General features: G+C 40.9%; 1 protein-coding gene across 2 annotated transcripts; it reads left to right on the plus strand.

Moving 5' to 3' along the window:
• Window positions 1–522: 522 nt before the first annotated feature.
• Window positions 523–20,371, plus strand: LOC310988718 (RNA-binding motif, single-stranded-interacting protein 2-like). Of its 2 annotated transcripts, XM_083975405.1 has the most exons (14): window positions 526–1,001; window positions 8,078–8,286; window positions 11,709–11,767; window positions 12,767–12,858; window positions 14,962–15,119; window positions 15,385–15,464; window positions 15,637–15,746; window positions 15,872–15,918; window positions 16,011–16,104; window positions 16,295–16,345; window positions 16,468–16,578; window positions 17,012–17,092; window positions 17,180–17,261; window positions 17,382–20,371. In XM_083975405.1, the coding sequence occupies exons 1-13, from the start codon at window positions 927–929 to the stop codon at window positions 17,255–17,257; spliced, it is 1,245 nt and encodes a 414-aa protein (XP_083831531.1). In that variant the 5' UTR covers window positions 526–926; the 3' UTR covers window positions 17,258–17,261; window positions 17,382–20,371. The 2 variants fall into 2 exon arrangements, with proteins under 2 accessions (XP_083831532.1, XP_083831531.1); XM_083975406.1 differs by lacking the exon at window positions 16,295–16,345 and having other exon boundaries at window positions 523–1,001.
• Window positions 20,372–20,511: the final 140 nt, after the last annotated feature.

The following is a 20,511-nucleotide window of genomic DNA, read 5'->3' on the forward strand; positions in this document are numbered from 1 at the left end:
TATTCAAATTGACGTTTTTATTCTAACCATAAATGTGGAAACAAAAAAAACAAACAAAATTGTATAATCAGTTTCATGACCCCCCTGCAGCACCTCTGTGGACCTCATAGGAGTCACGGACCCCCTGTTGAAGATCTCTGCAAATTGTAGTGAAAATGGTAAATAACTGGAAAAAACACAGTATTGACAAAAAAACAACAAAAAACCTTGAGTTATCATTTTCAACCACAAAAGCTCTTCTTATGATATTTTATTGTCTTATTGAGGGGGGAAAAAACACTTAACTCATACATGTTTCTGGCTGCCTATTGATTTAAACAAGTTGCCATAACCTGCTTCAGGCAATAAGAATCTTTTTAATGACCACTGTCAGTAAAGGTGAAAGGTATTCCAGGTCACAGTGAGTCATTTGTACTTCTTCTATTCAGGGAATAGTGCACTATTCCTTCTCACTTCTATTATTGAAGCTTGACACTAAAACCAGATGCTATGATGACTGGCTAAAAGGGGAACACGTGGGATTCAAGACTCAATGTCCCTACTTTTGAATATTTAAAAGAAAAATCACAATTCGTCATTCATCCATCTACAAAACACTAGAACTTTAATGCACAAACAGTTCTGCTTTTTTCTCCACCTATAATCCTAATAAACCCTGCAGGGACATTTGGCACTGGTATGGGGGGAATTAGATGTAAGATATATTTAAGTGTGTTGTTAAGTGAGCAGGTAAGAGAATATGCTGCTGGGATCATGAGCTTGAGATAAAGTCAGATATAGAACATATAGAGCCGGTGTAGAGTGAGTGCTGGGAAGAGCGACTCCAATCACTACCGCTGCTCCTGGCTGAGTCTCCCTGGCTGACGTCAGCTGACTGCCCTGGCTCTCCGCTCCTCCGCTCCTCCGGACACAGCGCCGTGGTAAAAATGCTGCTCTCTGTGCCGCCAAGGACAGGAATCAACCCGTACAACGGCTACACCGGCAAAAACAACAACAAGAAGGTAAATAACACCCGGCACAGCCCGTTACTTCTTCTTCCCCTCTCTGTGGCTTGAAATGCGGGAGTCATTTCTCGATGCGGTGCCTTTTCGAGCTCAGCCGTCTCCAGTTAAAAGCTGCTCGGCTGTTTAAGCTGCAGTGTCCTTGAAAGTGGATCACAGGCGACGCTTAAACTCTTGTTACTCGCTGTTGCAACCTTCGCTCTCGGCTTTTTGGATGTTGGTGTGACACTGTTACAAACTAACACGGGGCCCGTTACATTGTCGCCCGTAGATTACTACCACAGTTTGCTTTCGTTTGTTCCTGTACGGCCGCTGTTCTTCTTCCTACACCCCAGCTCTGCACGCACTGAGCACGGCTTCCAAACCGGCTGAATACGACTCCGAACGAGCCAAGAAAAGCTGCCGGTGTTGTACTTTTATATGTATTCATAGGGACTCAATCACCCGCGTCTTTGCTTAAGTAATGTTTTCATTGAATTAAGGACAAGTTAGCAAAGTTTTTTTTCCTCCTCTTTTACGCGTACACGTATGCCCCACCCCTTCAGTCCTGCTCATGATGACTGAGGGTTTGCATGGCACTGAGAAAAGGAGGAAAGTTACAGAGCCCATGGAAGAGGTCTGATATTGATGTGATGCATGTGGCCACCTGGGATATGTAGATCAGTTGCAGCTCATAAGGTACAATATTGATTAGTTTGATTTCTCCTATTGATAATTAATGGGGTGACACTGGCTCTGTTTTCAACCTCTTCTGTATAGATCACAGCCTACATTCAGGGGTATTTAGAGGTTCTAGCATTGGACAAGGTTGTTTACAACTATAGGGACAACATGTTAAGTATTTAGAGAATTTACAATGTTGATCGTTGAAGATTTTTGTTTACCTGCTAAGATCTCAACCTACAATGTGAATGTTGCAGCTCAGCTGTAACGTGGAACGGCCTGTTAAGCGCGTTGATGTGTGACTCTCAGCATTTCTCCAGCAATGTCTCAACAAAGCTGAAATCAAACACCTCCCTCCTTGCCTGTGTTATTCCCTTCCCTGCCTCACGGCTGGCAGGAATTCAGATTGCTCAGATTAATGACCTGGAATTCCTGGAATCCTGGATTCAGACAATGTGCTCATTTCAAGGAGGTGGGGGGGCTCTGCAAACTCAAACCTTTTTCCTTGAAAGAAGACATGCACACACACACACACACACTCTCTCTCTCTCTCTCTCTCTCTTTTTTTTTTTTAATTTTGCATTGTTAGAGTGCCAAAGTCACACAGAGAGGGGACTTGTAAATCCAGCGTCAAGTGCTAACCCCCTTGGTCTATGTCTTTTACTACAAGAAAAAGGGCGGAGAGAAGGATTAAGAGGACCCCCCTCCTCCCCCTTCTGCTTTCAATTAACTGCCCCCAGTCTTTTTTCTTTTCTTTCTCCCCTGTGTGTTTCACATACCTTGATTTCTTGTCTGTCAGTGCTTCAGTTCACATGGAGAAGAGAGCCTGAACATTCCTCCTAACTCATGAATGTACTCTCTGGACTGTTCAGCGTGTTTGATACCTGTTGAAAACAGATTTTCCTGAGGGTTTTTTTTTCTTTTCTTTTCTTTTCTTTTTTTCTTTTTTTTCTTTTTTATAAATAAAACTGGATTGAGTCAGGAGAGCAAGGAGAAGTCTCACCTTTTAGCCACAGGACGCCAAGGACTTTCATCCCTTTTTTCATTTGGCTCTTCTCAGCTTGCACTGCTTTTTTTTGCCTGCAGCTGCAGAAAGATAATATAAAGAGATTGTGTCTGTAACACAATGATCTTCTCCACGGTGCCTTTAAAGGTCTCTTTAGCCAAACAGGTAGGACCCCACATTTCAGATATTTCTCCTTAATTCAAGATACAATGTGATGTAGGCTACTCATAAACATAGCCTTACTCTTAGCAACATAGAGATACAGATTTTTACAGTTTGACGTTAACAGTAGCCTACTACTGCATGGTTATGGAAGGTATCAGTATGTTAATGCATTTCCACATTGTTTTGGAGATGATGGAACATAATATTGATTTGTTGTAGGAAACTACATCCATCTTAAAGGGATGGAGATAACTAAATGACAGCAGTAAATAGGAAGACCTTAAGAATATTTTGAGAGTAGCATCAGTTTGCACAAAGGGTGTGTGTTGCCAGAGAGATGTTGCATTCAGTTGTCACACAGTCAGGCTCATACCCTTGCTATTAAAGTTAAAGTCATACATCCTGCCTCACTTAGCACTCGTTGTTCTCTCTCTCTCGGATGAAAAAGTCCTTGAGTCACTCACGGTCCCCACTGGCATCACCTCTGCGCTCCCTCCAACTGTAATCACCTCATCAGTCTTCCGCTGCTGTCTGGAGCCAGCTCCCTCTCTCAGCATCATACACGCTGTAGGCCACTTACTGTGGTCATGCTTCTTACACACAACTATAATAATAACACAAAGTGCTGATTTGTCTTTCTGCGACTATAACTGTGCACTTTGATATTAATGGGAATGTGAGAGCTGTCGAGCTTCTCTCGCCCCAGTGGCTGAAAGTGACTGAGCATCAATTGTACATCAACAGATAGGATTGAGTTTGTTTTAAATCCAATATTAGTATGTCAGCTGTAAATAAGTCTATGTTTAAAGTGCACACAGAGGGATTTCCTGCTTTTTTTTCCTGAGTTGATCTTGTCTTGTCAAGAATCCTAGTTCCCACAGAACAATTGCCTCCAGGAATGTAGTTCAATTTAACGACAGCTTCAACTCTGATCTTAGACCCAGTGCATGCCCCTCTGCAACCCCCACCCACTTCAAGGAGAGAAACACAAACATTTGTGTATTGCAAAGGAATGTAAAGAATGCCCACAGATGACAGTGGTGCATGTAAGGAGCAGTGTAAACAGATAATGTGGAAGGAAATCTGTAACATGTCAGAGGGTCAGGTTTTGGGCATGAACTAACTGAGGGGATATGCAGTTTTACAGGCTGTAAAATTAGATTTGTGATTCCCAGTCATGCACATTTAAGACTCTCATCATGCTCTCTGACCTTCCTAGCTGTTCTTCTGCATGCCTGTTTTTTTCTTCTTTGCTTGCACCAGCACATTGGGTATTACCTTACATGGGTGGCAAAACACCTGGAGCTGGTGCTGGGCACTGGTGCAGATGGGGAGTAGGTGTGGAGCTGACTCACTGCCATCCTTTTCTCAGAAGAAACCTAGCAGAGCGGTCTTAATGAGACACTACCTTCTGACTAGAGAGCACATGAGAGGGATTAGCACTTTCCGCTAACAAGCTCAGATCCCAATTAGACAGGCCTCACTAGCCAGGCCTGGGCCCGGACTCGGTCTCCTGTCAGATTCCTTCTCCCCAGGCTTCTGCAGGTGCATCCCTCCTGATAGTCTCTGCAGGCCGCCTACAGTGAAGGCAAGTGAAAGCACAGGAAAGGCCTGTGATTGTGGAAAAACAAACAGCGCACTATTGATGATAAAGAAGAGAGGGAGATTAGAGAAGAGGACTGAGATGAATAGGGTCTGTGAGTCACTGTGATTTTCTGGGCTTGTCTAAAAAAGAGGGAGAGTTTGGGAAACATATGGCAGCTGTGGAGTGGAGTTGCTGTTTCTCATGTCAGTAATGACTAAAAGAATGTTACAACATTATATGTACTATAGGCTCTGAAAGTAAAAGGAGGAAGCATTTAAACATAATGACTTGATTGATTCAATAAAAACTATTTTTGGCAATATTTGGTGAGTCCACCCAATGCCTTTCAAACAGCACCAGTTTTCCTTGGTACATTTGCAGGCTGTTCAAGTATCTTGTAGGACTTGTCTCAGGTCTTCTGTGGGATTCAGTCTGTCCCAGATTGTCATGACGTCTGTTGGGTCTGTACCGTCTGTTGCAGAACTCCTCGTGGATGCAGATAGTTCTTTATAACTCTGCTGCTTGTTTAGCCATTTGGCTCCTTGGTTGTAAGTATATTATGTAGAAGAATGTAAATACCTAAAGTGCTTGGAATCTAGTTTCACGTGCATTGTCACATACATGTTTGGTGTATGAATTAATATTCTCATAATTAACACAATCTGTCAGTTTTCCTTCCTGTTGACATTTTCCCAGCTTCCTAAACATCTACAGTGTGTCGCTGTTCATGAAATCTGTGTGGGCATGCATAACATTACAGAGCACACATTAATATTGCAGTAATGTAATAATAAAGCTTTCACAAACCAGAGACATTATTTTGAAAAGTCTGGGTGCTTTTATTTTAACTGGATAAGCACTTTACCTTAATCTAATTATACATAATATGTTTCAGATTTTATAGTTTCCATGTATTAGATGGGCTTAACTTTTTTCCTATTAAACTCAATTTGACAAAATCTTATCCAGGATTAATCTATGTAGTGGAAATTCTTAGTGAATATTTTTGTAACCTGCCTTCTTCTTGTAATGGGAAAGATGCAAACCATCATATGGTTGCTTCATTATGATAACTTCATTTAGACACTTTTGTAGTTGAAAACAGTTTCAATCAGAGCTAAACCCCTTGACTGTTTTAAAGGAGTAGTCCTTTATCTGCATTCTTGCCACACAATTGTTTTTACTTCTGAGAATTTACAACTACCTGTCTGTGCAGCCTGACATCACCAACAGTCAGTGAGGGGAGGATGCCCACATTCTTGTTCCTCACAGAACAAGAGACGGGATTGTTCTCATGTTGGAGCTCTCTCTAGGGACCATTGATCTCTGTATGTGTGCTGATATAAAAAATATCATATTTGAATGAAACCCCCAAAGACATGCCTGAGTCTTTATCTTTGATATGAAACGGTGCCTGTAACATTAACTCAGGTTAGATTGGAAATATTGTGATATGTTCATTCAATGATATAATACACACAGACTAGCTGTCATGACAGATGACACTGAGCTATGGCCAAAAACAAACAATAGAGGGTCATTTGCTTTTCTTTCCCATCATCCTTTGCTACCTACCTCAAGAGGAGCTGTTGATTTTCTGTGTTGACTGACATGATGTGAGGCCAAAAATGTGTCAAATTTCATTTTTAAACATCCAAATCATGTTAATCACCACATCAGAGTGCTGTTTGAATCTTGCTTTCAAACTTTAGAATATTGTTTTGAATTTTGTAAAATGTGATTGTCTCTTATGTATTTTTGTTCCAATGTGAATTAAACTAGTTCTGTTGGGTTTGAGCAGAGCCACGGCAGAGAGAAGTAGAGAAGCCTTAATTAGCTTGATTCGAGCAGTCTTTTGACAGCTCCTTCTCTGTTAACAAGCTGGTGGTCCAGCTCTGACCTTGTGGTGTCCAACAAGCCACCCCATTGTTCCCTGGGGCCGGGCCCGCTGACCATAACTAATCAAACAGTTCCCCCTCCTCCAGCACTGAGGGGACACTGAATTTATCACTTCCTGACTAATTTAATTTAGAAGTTTGGCCTCAAATCATGGTATTAATAAAATAAAAAAGTTCAAAAACATATCAGTTGTATGCACATACAGTATCTGTACATGCTGCAGTGTGTTAGTACTAAAACACATCCAGTCATGCAGACAGTCATGGTTTGGAGATTTCTGCCAAGACCTCAAAACAATAGCAGCCAGCAGAATTTGGTTTTCGCTGCTCAAAGCACTGAAAAATCAAATTAGAAAAAGAAAATATAAATGTTTCTTTCTAGAAACCATGTCCTGGTTGCTGTTGATAATCCACACATCTCTCTGTGAACAGTTTTGATTGGAACAGTTTCAAATACTCCCAGTGAAAACTGTTTCAGCTTCAACCCGCAGCACAAGAGCCTCTCATCGAGCCACATTAATTCCAGCCAGATTTCATATTACACTCTTTGTTCTTGCATTTGTAAGAGGGATCATTTCCCATACATGCTAGATTTTTTTTTTTTTTTGCAGTGAAGGGTTCTGCCAAAAGTATAATTTCTCTGAGGTTTTGTTCCATTCAAATTGAGGTAATTTTGATTTGCATTCCTAAGTCTGTAATAATAGCCTAATAATAATAATAATAATAATAATAATAATAATATGGTAATATTTTAACAGTGAAGGCAACAGCTCTCCTCCAAGATAGTATTCATAGACAACCCATCAGTGAAACACTGATAGTCCTTTTGCATCAGATGCCCAGGCACAGTAATCAAACTGTGTGCCTTCACTAATGCATGACAACATGTTTACAGGCAGCACTGTTTTACTAGATAGGGTGAGTTCAATACTCCAGTCAACATCCACTCTTACAGCATTAATCTGAGGCATGCAGTCTGAATTTTGTTTTGTGCAAATGAATAGTGAACATACACATTAGTAAAATGCTGACTTGTAGAACCAATATTCATTTACCTTCCAGTCAAGCAGGATATACTGGAGAAACTAAATCACTGTGTGGTTGTTGTCGAGGCTACAGGTTAATTATTTAGAGTATCTGCAAAACCTGCTAGTTATAGATCTTGGTTTGGCTTTTTTTTTTATTCAAATAAATCACTGCACATTAAGAGCTTTTAATTAATTTTCTTGAAAGCACATTCCTGTGACTATGACCTTGCTTTTTTAATGTTTTCATATGCACAAGAAGAGCAAACAACTTTGTCTATAATCCTTTAATGTGAGCATGTACACGTTGCTCATTCATCTATGCTGTGGTGTTGATAATTCTTTTTGGATGACAGAAATGAATTGGTTTACATTATAACACCTATTTAATATAGAGCAGATTTTGTCTTCTTTTTGTAAATCTTTCATGACATTATAGCTGACCTATGAAGTCAGATGAACCAGTGAAATTGCTATTGATATCCTGGCTCTGACTGTGGCCCCATTAGGACGTTTGACACCATGTCATTAGGCTAACCAACCGCTGTTGCTCACGTTCTGGCTAATTGTGTCCTTAATTTATTTTCTCCCCATAAGCCTGTAGTTTGGTAGTAACTGTAGTCTGTTAGTGGACCATTAACCAGCTGCTCTTGCTTCATATTCAGTTTAGCTACCACATCAATACATCCATTCAATTGCTCTCTAAATGCGCTCTTTCTTTGCTCTTGTTGCAGCAGGCGTATGTGTCCCCCTCCAACCATCAGATGGCTCCTCCAAGCCCCAACAACAACAACAACAACAGCAGCAGCAACACCATCAGCAATGGCAGTGGTGGTGGCGGTGGCAGCAACAGCGGGGGAGAGCAGCTGAGCAAAACGAACCTGTACATCCGTGGACTCCACCCAGGAACCACAGACCAGGATCTGGTCAAACTCTGTCAGCCGTAAGTCACCCAAAAACCAATCGCTTCAGCTGTCTACCAAGACACCTAATAAATCTCTCTCTGGCTGCTTGCACTGAGTATGAACCAGGTTAGAGAAGCAGAGTAGATTAAGATAGAACAGAGTGATGGGTGGATGGATAGATGGCTGGGTGGCTGAAAGACTGAATGGATTGCATTACTACACGGGCGAATACAGGAGATGGATGGCTTCCTCACACTTGAAGTGCACATGAATGCTTAAGTACACCTTAGCAGGTATTTCTGGAACACAGAAGACAGCCACATGTTTTTCAGGCCCATCATTTAGTGGCCTTATGGAAAAACCAACAATTATTTGGCCTGCGAACTAACTAAGACCTTTCACTTTGGCACAGCTAAGCACAGACTTTCCAGCAACTATACAGAACATTTAGTCTCCCTCTCTCATGTTAATTTGTTCTCTATGGCTGCTCTTGCTCCTTCTTTGACTTTGAACCTATATGAATTATGGCTCCTCTGTGCTTGAGTCTTCACCATACGTTATGATGACAGTGAGACTATACGTTATCCCAATTCAAAGTCACATCATGCACTATAAATACCATGCTATGTTGCTCTTCAATGTGAGTGTGAGTCTTTGAAAACTGTCATGGGCTGCGCGTAGTCAGACATCAAACAAGAGCATCATCCAATCCATCTGATATGTTTGTTAGGTCTTCAGTGGGAGACATCAAAACAAGTAGGGCTTAAAAGAACGATCTGGGGTTACTTAAATGAATTCTGGAGCCTGGTGATGAGAACCAGAAGAGCAGAGGAGAGGAGTGAGAAAAAAAGGAGGGAAAAGGGGGCAAGAGGGATTGAATAAGGGAGGGAGGGAGAGAGAGGGAGAGGGAGAGGCCTGCTATTTTACAGCTGTCTGGAAGATATGGCTCACATGAGGCTGCCCAACCCTACAGGAAACGGCAAGCCCAGGGGAAAGGGAAAGACAAACAAGGGCAATGGCATGAAGAGGGGGGAGGTGGGGTTGGGGTGGTGGTGGTGGTGTTGCTGGATGGAGAGAATCGGAGGGGGGAGGAGTGAATGGAGTTCAGGGTTTGTGTGTCAGGTGGTGTTCTGTGGGGGTAGTTCTCATATTTCTGCTTTTACAGAGCAGATAAAATCACTGCATGAAATTTGCCTGTTAGCAGAGCGCATTAAGGCCAATGTAATTCACAGTTAAAGTAGACTGAGATAGGATACTCTGATAGCTAATAAAGGAAAATGCTTGTAGACCAGGGTGTAAAACAGCAGGAAGACAATTCACAGAGGGGATTTTAAATACTTTACTCAAAGTTGGAACAGTTAATATGTACATACTGTGAAGACACAGAACTCCTAAAGCTCCCCTCCCCCACACCTAGAGTTGTTGTACACACAGATGAGGGATGAGAAGAGGGGATGGGGGTTGGTCCTCCATCTCTGGCCCCTGCAGTTGCCTCCCTGGGTGCCTCGCTTCCGCTCTGGCCCTCACCCTGGTCCTGTCTCTGGTGGTTGACCATGGATGGATGTTGGGCTGGTCTCTGTATGCTGTGCTCTCTCACACATGGCTGAGTCTCTAACTCCTCTTATCATTCTGCATCATGTAGTCCAAGACCTCTGAGCACAGTTCAGTATCTCAGTGTCTTCAGTATCTCAGCTGTGAAAGCAGGGGAGAGCAGCAAGTAGAGCTCATAGCTTCATTAGATATAATGTGCAGTAGGAGACTGGGTGGGTGGCGGTCTGCACGCAGTAATGATGCAAATGAGAATATAGGGAGGGAGACAGTGTTGGCATATCCACCCAGTCCAGTTGGTTGCACCTCAAGGTTTAGAATAAGAAATGCACCTTGAAATAGTAATGTTGTATAGGAGGTCAGATGCATAATACAACAGATCTGCAGTTGACATTTTCTGTTTTCAATTTGCAGAGGATTTAAATGGGATAAATGATATAACAGTGTCAGTATGTTAAGTAGAGAAATACATTTTAATGGTGATTTTTTTTTTAGAGCATGTCAAAGTGTTTTATGTTAGATACTAGAGATGCAAATACGATTTAGGAATTAGGATTCAGCCATTCAGGTCGTAGATTGGTTTTAAGTTGTTTCTTACATTTGACATTATCAAACATAAGGGGAGGATGAGTTCCAAAATTCAGTAGATGATAAACTGGTGATTAGGTGTTAGGTTACCTTGTATTGCAGATTCTGCAGAATTGATCGATGTAATTCAAGTAAAATGTGAATTGAATACTTGTATACTCGGCACAGTATGTATTTATTGATATCCCCAACATGTAATTGTGTAGTTTATTGTTATAGCTTTCAAATAAATGAGTAAGGACTCTTAGTCACAGTCACAGTCACAGTCACAGTCACGGATAGTCACAGTGAAACATAATAATATTCACAGGTGACTTTAAGATGCCTTTGTTGCAGAGAACAGATTTACAGATCTCTTTTTCTCTAAAGGGGAAGTGACCTTATAGTAACTTTTCATTTCCAATTCAGAGTAATCCAAGAGATTAACTGTCAGATTACAGTTTTAGCAGGTCATTGCTTAATCCTTATTAATAAAGTGTATTTTGAAAGTGACTCCTCTAGTCCAGATGAAATGTGGCACTGGTTCAGCGTCTGGATGAAAGCTGGATTGCATCATGAGGGGCACTAAGACCCAGTGGAGGGTTTAATGCTGCCTAGAGGGGAGCTGGTTAGGAGAATGAGAGTATGGCTGGGAGCCAGCATTGGACAGGACAGCCAAGGAGAGGCATATCAGATTACACTGCATGCACATGCCTGGAGAGATGGGAACTGATAGACACTCTGCCTCACACAAGCATTTGCCCAAGTCAGGCACTATCCTGTGTATCTGCAGTATCTATAGCTGGACAGCTCGGAAGATAATGCAGATTTTTCAAATGAATAGTTGACTGTGGAAGAAATCCAAATGTGTAGCAGTGACATCTATTTATTCATTTATTTTTTTCCCCATATTTTCACATTGTGACAAATTTCCCTTGAGACATGATCCCTATTGACATCTGTGTGTGAGCTAGCTAGAATGAATAAGATATAGATAACCTATAGTTTATTCAATATACTGTATATTCTCTCTAGCATGCAGAAAGCCACAGGACATTAGGCTTATTTCATTTAATTTATGTCCCACCCCCTCCCTAAAGATCTCCCCATGCACATCATTTACTATCAGATGGCGTAATTGTATTCAATGTCATTGCACTGACTCTGATAGGTGAATTATGAGTTGATCATCATGGAGCACATAGTCTCATAGGGTGTGTTAAATTTAGAGGGAAACTACTTTGCCTCAGCAATGCTGCAATGCAAATAATGAATTTAAACACGTGAATATTTACAATGCTCAGTACAAAGATGATACCTGAGTGTAAACTTGAATGTTTTTCAGGTATGGGAAGATTGTGTCCACCAAAGCCATCCTGGACAAGACTACTAACAAGTGCAAAGGTGAGGCATAAAGGCATTGGCAGGTTGAAAAAGTAACCGGCGAGCAGAGGTTTAAAGGTCAATCTGTGCAAAGATACTGTATGTCAGGTTTTGGTTTTAATGTGGAATTTCAACAGGATTTTAAGTGGGAAAGCACCTATTTCATGAAAAGCAAAATAACAGACAGACTTTTTGCAGCTTCAGGGTTAGTAGCACAAAACAACTATACATTCTGCAACCTTTTAATAATAGTTACACATAGTGTTTGAATCTAAGAATCGAATAAAGATGAGGGAGAAGTACATGTATCCTTGAAAAATGCTGTACCTTTGTTTATGCTATTGATTTCATTACATATTGTTTGTACTCCATATGTTGCATGGTTGAACATGGAGTCAATAACTCTGAATCTGAAATTGAAAATTTGAAATCCATATACATGATCTGTGATATCTTAACATTGCTATAATTGCATTTTAACAAGCAGTATGGACGACTGTACGCAGGAAAAAACAACGAATTTAAAATAGAGATGCACTGTTTTGTGTATGGCCTCTCTTTTTCACTTAAATCAATGGGTTCAGTAGATAATGTATTCACTGACAACAATTTCACTGCATATCAACAACAGAGAGGTGAACTAACGTCACAGGCATGACACCAGACAGTTTGTCATCTCTGCTGTAGTTTGTGTGGAAAGTTACAGATTCCAGTGTTAAGGTTGCAGCACAGTGCAGACACACTCTTTGCAGTACAGCTGTTTGCTTTTGGTTGCCAAATGTTTACTCTGCGTTAAACGTTGCACTATTCCTACTTAACAGGTGTGTATTGTGTGACATAAATAAAGTCAGTGTTGTATAACTCTACATCTGTCCTCAATAGAGAAGCAAGATCCAGACAGAGCAGATTCAGTGTCTAATACTATGAAAGCTGCATGAGTTTACATTACATGTCCGTGTCTATAGAATCCTGTGGTATGCATATCACATTGTCATAACTTGTATGTCTCGCTCCCTGCAGGCTATGGCTTTGTTGACTTTGACAGTCCAGCTTCAGCTCAGAAGGCAGTGACAGCACTGAAGGCGGGTGGAGTGCAAGCTCAAATGGCCAAGGTAAGTAAGATGACCAAGCTGATTGAGATAGCAGCTTTTTGGTGGATTTATGTATAACAACCCAGTGTCAGGTTGAATCAGCACAGTAAAAAAAACAAAACAGATATTCAAACAGTGACTCAGCAAAATGTTAAAGGCTGAATTATTAATTACTGTTATTCAGGATATTTAATTTCTTGGCAATTTTTTCTTTTCAAGCTTTCTGAACTGTGTGTTCATGCGTGAGGTGGTGAACTACATGCATATATTAGTTCAAGTTGAAATTAGCCTGTGTATGTAGGTGTATGCACAAACAGGAGTCCACAGATGCAAACAGGTATAGTGTGTAGACGTGTATGCATGCATGCATGTCGTGCTACATAGTGGTGACGGTGTTGGGGGAGTGTGTCCCAGGGCCTGGTCTCTCAGCTCCCTGTACAAAGGATCTGTCTGTTCTCCCTGGTGGCATCTGACTCAGTGTCTGAGCAGCTCCCCAGTCAGCAGGGCCCTGTGCCCAGCCACCCGCCCTGTCAACACACGCACACACACACACACACACACACACACACACACTTACACGGGGAAAGAGTACACTTGACAATCACGCATGCACTTCAGCAGCCTTGCCTCAACCGGATTATGACACACTCACAAGCATGCACACACGCACGCACGCCACCAACACCCTGGGAAAGCTGATCTGTCATTAAGCTGGATCACTGACATTCATACGGCTTCTTGCCCACAAAATAACTTGATTTCACTCACCCCTTCACTCCCGGTTTTACAACAGGGCTTATGTTTGCGTCAGATTTCTCTCTGACTCAGTATGACTCACTGGCGGTTGAAATCCACAGCAGGTCTCCTCTGCTCACTCCCGTGGGTTCGAGCTTCATCATTAGCTCGCGCTGCTGCGAAGGAGAAAGAGGAGGAGGGAGGTGAAGGAGAAATCACCTTCACCGCAGGTCGCAGCGATTACACATGCATTATTCATAGGATGGAAATTAATTTGCACTGCATTTACAGGTTTTTAATCACATCTGTACTCTGTATTGAGATAATGAATATGCATAATGGTTAGAGGGTGATACAGATTGGTTATCTTACAAGGTACTGTTGGTCAAATTAGATTTGTTTGAGCAGGAGGCAAAGAAAAGCCTCCAAAATAGCTGAAAAGCAGAAAATGAAACTGCGGCTCTCAGAGAGATTTTTTTCAAAGTTGTTTTCTAATAATTTCAAGTACAGTTTTGGAAAAACTGTAATTAGTGCGATTTATGCAAGCCGACAGAGCCGGCCTCTGTGCCTGCATTCAAGGTCAGGATTACCACATGAATATAACTGCTTGAATGCAAGCGACATATTATTACCATGACCCAGGAAACAAGATGATAATGTTCGCCTTGTGGGGAGATGATGGGCGCAATGCTTTAGATGTTCTGAAGATTATTTCCAAAGGTCTTTGTCCGAAATGTCTTTGCTGCGATTCTCCATCGAGCAAAAGCACATCATCATTTCAGATCATTCATGGATGGAGAGCCATATGAAATGTAATTATGCTTTCATATCACATTACCGTGCTCCTGCGCTTTCATCCTCTTAGAGTTTAGTCTCACACAAAGAGCCTGTCTTCTTCTCTTTTTGGTCATAACATATGAGTGATGGAGAACAAGAGAAGAGTGTGAGGAAGAAAAAAATGGGTTTGATGAGTAGAAATAGAGGGACAGAGAGAGACAGAGAGAGATTAAGTGAGAGAGAAGTTCATCTGAAGTCCAGCCAGACTATCTCCACCATCTCCGAATATCTGTTTTCTCCTAAGATCCCATCCACTGTCTCCACAAGGCCAAAATGAAATTCTCCTCAAACTTCAAACCCTCTACGTCTACTCTCAACTGTTTTTCTAGCTGTCTGATGTCCTCCACCTGCCACCCTTCCAAATGTCAGACATCCCACACACTTCCTGTTCAAAGGTTATATAAATTCCCCCATGATATCTTCAGTCCAGAGTTTTTGGAGGGCTCCTGTCAGCACAATACAGTTGGGATTTGCCATAAGCAAAATGAAGAGCCTTGGCTGCTGGTCCACATCCGCATTCTTAAATCCTCCTTCTGGCCTCTATGCATTCAGCAACAGGAGCAGGACCCCACCAACCTATACATCTCCAACCTGCCAATGTCCATGGATGAGCAGGAGCTGGAGAACATGCTGAAGCCCTTCAGCCAGGCCATTTCCACACGCATCCTTCGCGATGCCAACGGAACCAGCCGGGGAGTGGGCTTTGCCAGGTACGGACTTTGTTTATTTCCTCATCTTTATTAGTACAGCTTTTGTTAAGTCAATCAGTGGTGCTGCAGCTGCATGAAAATATTCACTTGCACAAAGAAATATCCAAAAATTTGTGTTAGCCAGGAGAGGAGTTACACATCAACTTCATGTTATATCATTAACCATGGTGAGTGAGCCCCCTGGTGGTTAAAACAGGTAGAAAGTTTGTCTCTTGTGAATGTAAAAGGCACTATTGCATTTACAAGACATGACATTTTCCTATAGGATGGAGTCAACAGAGAAATGTGAGGCCATCATCCAACATTTCAATGGAAAATATATCAAGACTCCACCTGGAGTTCCAGGTTTGTGTTTTTTTTGTTATTCTGGCTGACATGTTGATTGGATATTGCATCTTTAAACACATCTCTAGTCCAAGGAAATAATCTGATCCAACGAGTTATGCATTCATGAAAATGAATGTTATCTTTCATTTTAAATTATATTTTCTCATATCTAAAAAAAACCCTTGTGCAGTGCCGCCAGAACCCTTGTTGTGCAAATTTGCTGATGGGGGCCAGAAGAAGCGTCAGAGCCAAGGAAAATATCTGCAGAACGGCCGGCCATGGACAAGGGATGGGGAAACTGTGAGTTTTCAGATTTTTCTTCATGCCTGATGACTGCTGTTTTTCTTATTATGCAACACTGCAAGGTCTGTGATTGATCAGCCTCATAATCACAAGCCCGTCTCTCATCTCTCTTTGTCCTCCAGGGAGGAATGACCCTCACCTATGACCCCACCACATCCTTACAGAATGGGTCAGTGCTATTACTCTGATAAACCCCTTGTATATCCAGAGGGAATGGGGGTCATGTTGTGGTGACTAATGACTTTGTGTATCTTTCTGCAGATTCTACTCCTCCCCGTACAGCATTGCCCCTAACCGGATGATCGGACCAACCTCTCTCTCCCCATACATGCATTCACCTGTCTCCACCTATCAGGTACAGGGTATTTTCAGGTCTTCAAGACTCTTTGTTAAGATGCCAAACTGTGAAGGACAAGCTCAGACTCGAGGTCAAATCCCCATAAATCCCATCATAGCTTTCCTTGTTTGTTTGTTTTTTTAACTGATTGAGCCTATTCATATTATGTCACGTTGCCCTGTTACACGTGTCTTTCTTGTTCCTGCAGGTACACAACCCATCCTGGATACATCACCAGTCGTACATCATGCCTCCCACAGTCAGTATCTACAATCTCGCTGCTTGCCTTCCTGTTTTCGTAGCAGCGGACATCTTTTAATGTTCTGCCTCTCATTCATAATATTACGTTCCTTCCTACACCCTTTATGTTTTTTCCCATAGGGAGCAGTCCTGACGCCAGGCATGGACCACACCATGTCCATCCAGCCGACCTCGATGATGGGGCCCCTGACACAGCAGCTCAGCCACCTCTCCATGGGCAGCAGTGGCACAGTCAGTAGAGTGTACAGAACGTTTAGCATTCAGCTGGCATCAATATTTAACTGCTAAAGCTGCATTTGGCACCCTGAAACACCAGCGGTGTCAAATGACGGCTCGGAGCAGCTGTCTACCAAACTAGCCAGTCTGGGATTGTGTTATACAAGACGATACCAGAGGGATGAGAGAAGCAATGATCTCAATTTTTCCCCAGTCTTCAGTCATTACTGCCAAACACTTTGGGTGGAGATAACTAGAATTTTATTTGGGTAAATGAGGTGAACTGGGTGGGGTGTTCCTCTTGAATAGTGGCTCCCTTTTGTAATCTAGGCTGATGAAAGTTGTTGTAATTTCCAATATAAATCTCATCTCATGCAGCGTTAGTTGACAGCGTTATTAACAATGCCATGTGAAATTTTTATTGTTATTATTTCCATTCTGTTTTCAGTATATGCCTGCAAACACATCTATGCAGGGGACCTACATCCCCCAGTACACCCAAGTGCCTGCCACCAACATCTCAGTCGAGGTAATGACCTCCGTTTTGTCTCACTAGAGCAGGTTAACACTTGAACACAATGGATTTTTAATCTTTGCTGCCTCCCTCTCATGTCAGGAAAGTGCCGTCCAACAACCTGTTGCCATAGAGACGCCCACAGAACACACAACCTACTCCTACCAGCATAACAAATGAAGAGGTGGGTTTTGATCATCACTGGTGTTGGTGTTTGTGTGTGCCTCTGTATGTGCACACTGCACAGGTCTTCATTTAAAGACATTGTTGTTTCTAATTTGCTGGTGTTGTCACCCTGGGTCAGATCTTCCTCTGGAGCTGGAGTGACTCTCAAGGGGCCCAAGTGCTGAAACTCGGCACAGTGACAGTGCACCTAAGGCACCAGGCACTTGGGAGGAACATGGACTGTTACACAGAAAGGATATACAGAAAAAAAAAAGATATTTTCTACAAACTCATATTTTAAAGCAAACTCTTTTACTCCAAATAAGCAAGGCTGGAGGATTGCAGGTGTTGGGAAATGGAAGAACAGGACAAGGAGTGTCTATTTTGCTAACGGTCAAGAAAAAGTCACACACAGAGACACACATTACATATGTTTTAACGGTTTGTTTTGAACTTTATTCTTTTCTAATACCTTTTCCAGGGGGAGCTAGAATGAAACCAGGAAAAGAACATTTCAAAAGTCACGTTTTCTTTTGACCTTTTTAAAGACTTGCTGATTTTACTTCTCACTTTTTTTCAGTCTGATACTTTCAGGCTTTTTGAACCTGCCTTTTTGTACATAATTCTTTGTTTTGGTGTGTTACTAGCTTCATGTGTTGTCGTTTGATTTACTGGTGCAAATATTTGAATACAGAAGGCTCAGATACGACAAGCTAAAGTCATTCAAAAAGCTGATGACTCATGTTTTAAACAGATATGGTGCTGACTTGGATTAGTTTCTCTTGAAGTGGCAGCGATTTTTTGTTTGTTTGTTTTGTTTTGGGTTTTTTTTTTTTCAGGTATGAAACCTTACCTGAAGTGGTCTCACTTCTTTTTGGCACTTGACCCTCAAATAATTTATAGTTCCAACAATCTCGACAAAGCTTCAGACAATCAGAAGATTAGAAAGAAGAGAAAAATTTAGAGATGATGGTCATTGATGACAGATTTAACAGTGAAGACGTCTTTAAAAGCTAAATAGATTTAAAGCATTCCAGAGATTATTATCGAAACGTTCTAGATATTGGTTCACTGCTCCATTTGATGAAAATCCAAAGTTGCTAAAGAGGGATCACATCTCATACAGAGCTGCCTGTAAATAAGAGATTTTAATTTAGTTAGGCTTTCTTTTGATTTTCAGTGTGGTAAATGCTTCAGTTATTTTAACAACAACATTATACCAAACAGTTTGAACAAAACTGGTATCTCTGTTTTTTTCCTCATTTCCCTTTCATTAAAGGGGAAGCTGAATCTCCACTGACATCCAAAAAAATAATTTTCTGAAGCAGGACTTAGGTGTTGTTATTAGAGTAAGAAGTTCTTATTACAGAGACATGAAAATCAACTGATAAGGTGTAGCTCTGCCCTGTTTTATCTCCAGAAAACACTATCAGTGTGGATTATTATGGCCAGTAGAGAGATTCTTTAATACTGGCCATTGCTGTGTGTTTGCATTTGCTTCTGTGTTTCTGTTTTTCACCCACATGATTTTTTTTTTTTTTTTTACATTTCTTATTTAAAGATTTTCTTAAGTTTTTTTTTTTATTCAGTTTCAATACTTTTAAGATTGATCCTATTTTTCAAAGAAACTTTGATTTTATTTTTGATAGTGTGTTGAGTGCTTCAAATAGTGAGAAATAGATGTTTTCAACTTTGTGTTTTTTTTAAATAGTGATTTGTTTGTATGTTTGCATACTTCTCTTGTTCTGGTTTCAGCATTGATGTCAAAGAGGCTTTAATTTTTTTTTGGCATTTCAGTTCTGTCTGTGTCACAAACGTTGGCACTTTATGAACATGACTCCTGATCATGGATGAATAATGTACACTAGGTTCAGATACATTGTTACACACTTGTACCCACAGCAGTTGGGGACAATATAAGATAAATATATGTTCAAAACCTTGACTTACCTCATCCTGCCAGAGCAATGTAGATTCAGTTTGTGTACAAGGTTCACAGGCAATAACCAACTACAGTAGGTCTCATGGCTGTTCACAGCTGGTACTGTGTCCACATCCTTTAACTCTTCCGTCCAATGTTCGGAAAAACATGCCCAAGGTCTGATGATCTATGCAATTAATTTATTGTCCTTATAAATGCAATACTACAGATATCCAAGAGACACCTCACACTATGACAATGGATCACCTCACAATATGACTTCACATTCTGGCTTACATGGATTTATCTTTCATTATACAAACACTGAGAGTCTTTGTTTTCTGACTGAAACATTTGTCTTTGGTTCATTAATTGTTGGTAAAATTGCTGCATTAAAAGGGAACTATTTCATACCAAATGTGGTTAATAAGACTATAGTAAATGTAGGAACTATAGAAAAAAAAACAATATGGCAGGTGTGCTTTATGTGTATGAAGGCAGGTGTTGCCCACTTGTCTGTCCGCATTTTTATGGACACCATAGGGTTGTGTTAGATGTAGTTCACAGTTCCATCCAATTACTTGTGCGTCCCGTCTAGTCCTGTTTCGTAACCTTGCTTTCCTCTTTCTCTGAGTAACTGAAACTGTTTTCTTCCCTTAAAAAAACATAAAACAGTTCACTTCCAGGAGAAAATTAAACTTCACAGAAATGCCTTAGATTTCACTGGAAGGGATAGTGAAGTGCTACTCAGATTTGATGGGCTTGAACTCTGACTGGAATTCTTTTTTTCATGCACTGCTAATGTTGAAAATATTTTTGTTGTATCAGAACTACTCTGAACATAGATCTATGAAGCAAAGAAATATTTACAACTTTCAGCTAATATTTTGTGTTCCTTTGTCATTCCATTATTTTTTATCCAAAATTCTGAAGAAAAACTGAGTGGTGGCTTACTGAGTCTAAAGAACTATTGCTGCTATGTTTGGATTGCTAAGTATTTAGAAAACTTTAGCTGAAGGTCATTCAATATATCAAGTCACATATGGGACCAGTTTGTAACACATGTTCAACAATGTCCATGCAGTCTGTTTTTTTTCTTCTTCTGTGCATCAAACAACCTTTCCTCAGTAAATGTTTGTCTTGTCTGTGCCATGATGCAGGTCTTTTGTCTCCTTCAGCTCCCTACAGCTATTAAACTTTTAACTTGGTTTGATTTTGAACTTGTCTTTTTTTTTTTTAATAAATCTTTTTTTTTTCACTGTGGTTTGTTGGTCTGAGTTTTTTTTTATTACATGGGGTGACACATTTAATCTTGTAGAAGAAATAATGCACTCTTAAATAAGCCAAG

This window comes from Trachurus trachurus (genome assembly GCF_905171665.1).
Source record: "Trachurus trachurus genome assembly, chromosome: 7".
NCBI lineage: Eukaryota > Metazoa > Chordata > Actinopteri > Carangiformes > Carangidae > Trachurus > Trachurus trachurus.

Coding starts and splice junctions, on each gene's coding strand:
- LOC310988718 (XM_083975405.1), top strand. CDS start 927: ATGCTGCTCTCTGTGCCGCCAAGGACAGGAATCAACCCGTACAACGGC. Junction 15,120..15,384: donor CGGGGAGTGGGCTTTGCCAG/GTACGGACTTTG, acceptor ATTTTCCTATAG/GATGGAGTCAACAGAGAAAT. Junction 16,346..16,467: donor CGTACATCATGCCTCCCACA/GTCAGTATCTAC, acceptor TTTTTCCCATAG/GGAGCAGTCCTGACGCCAGG.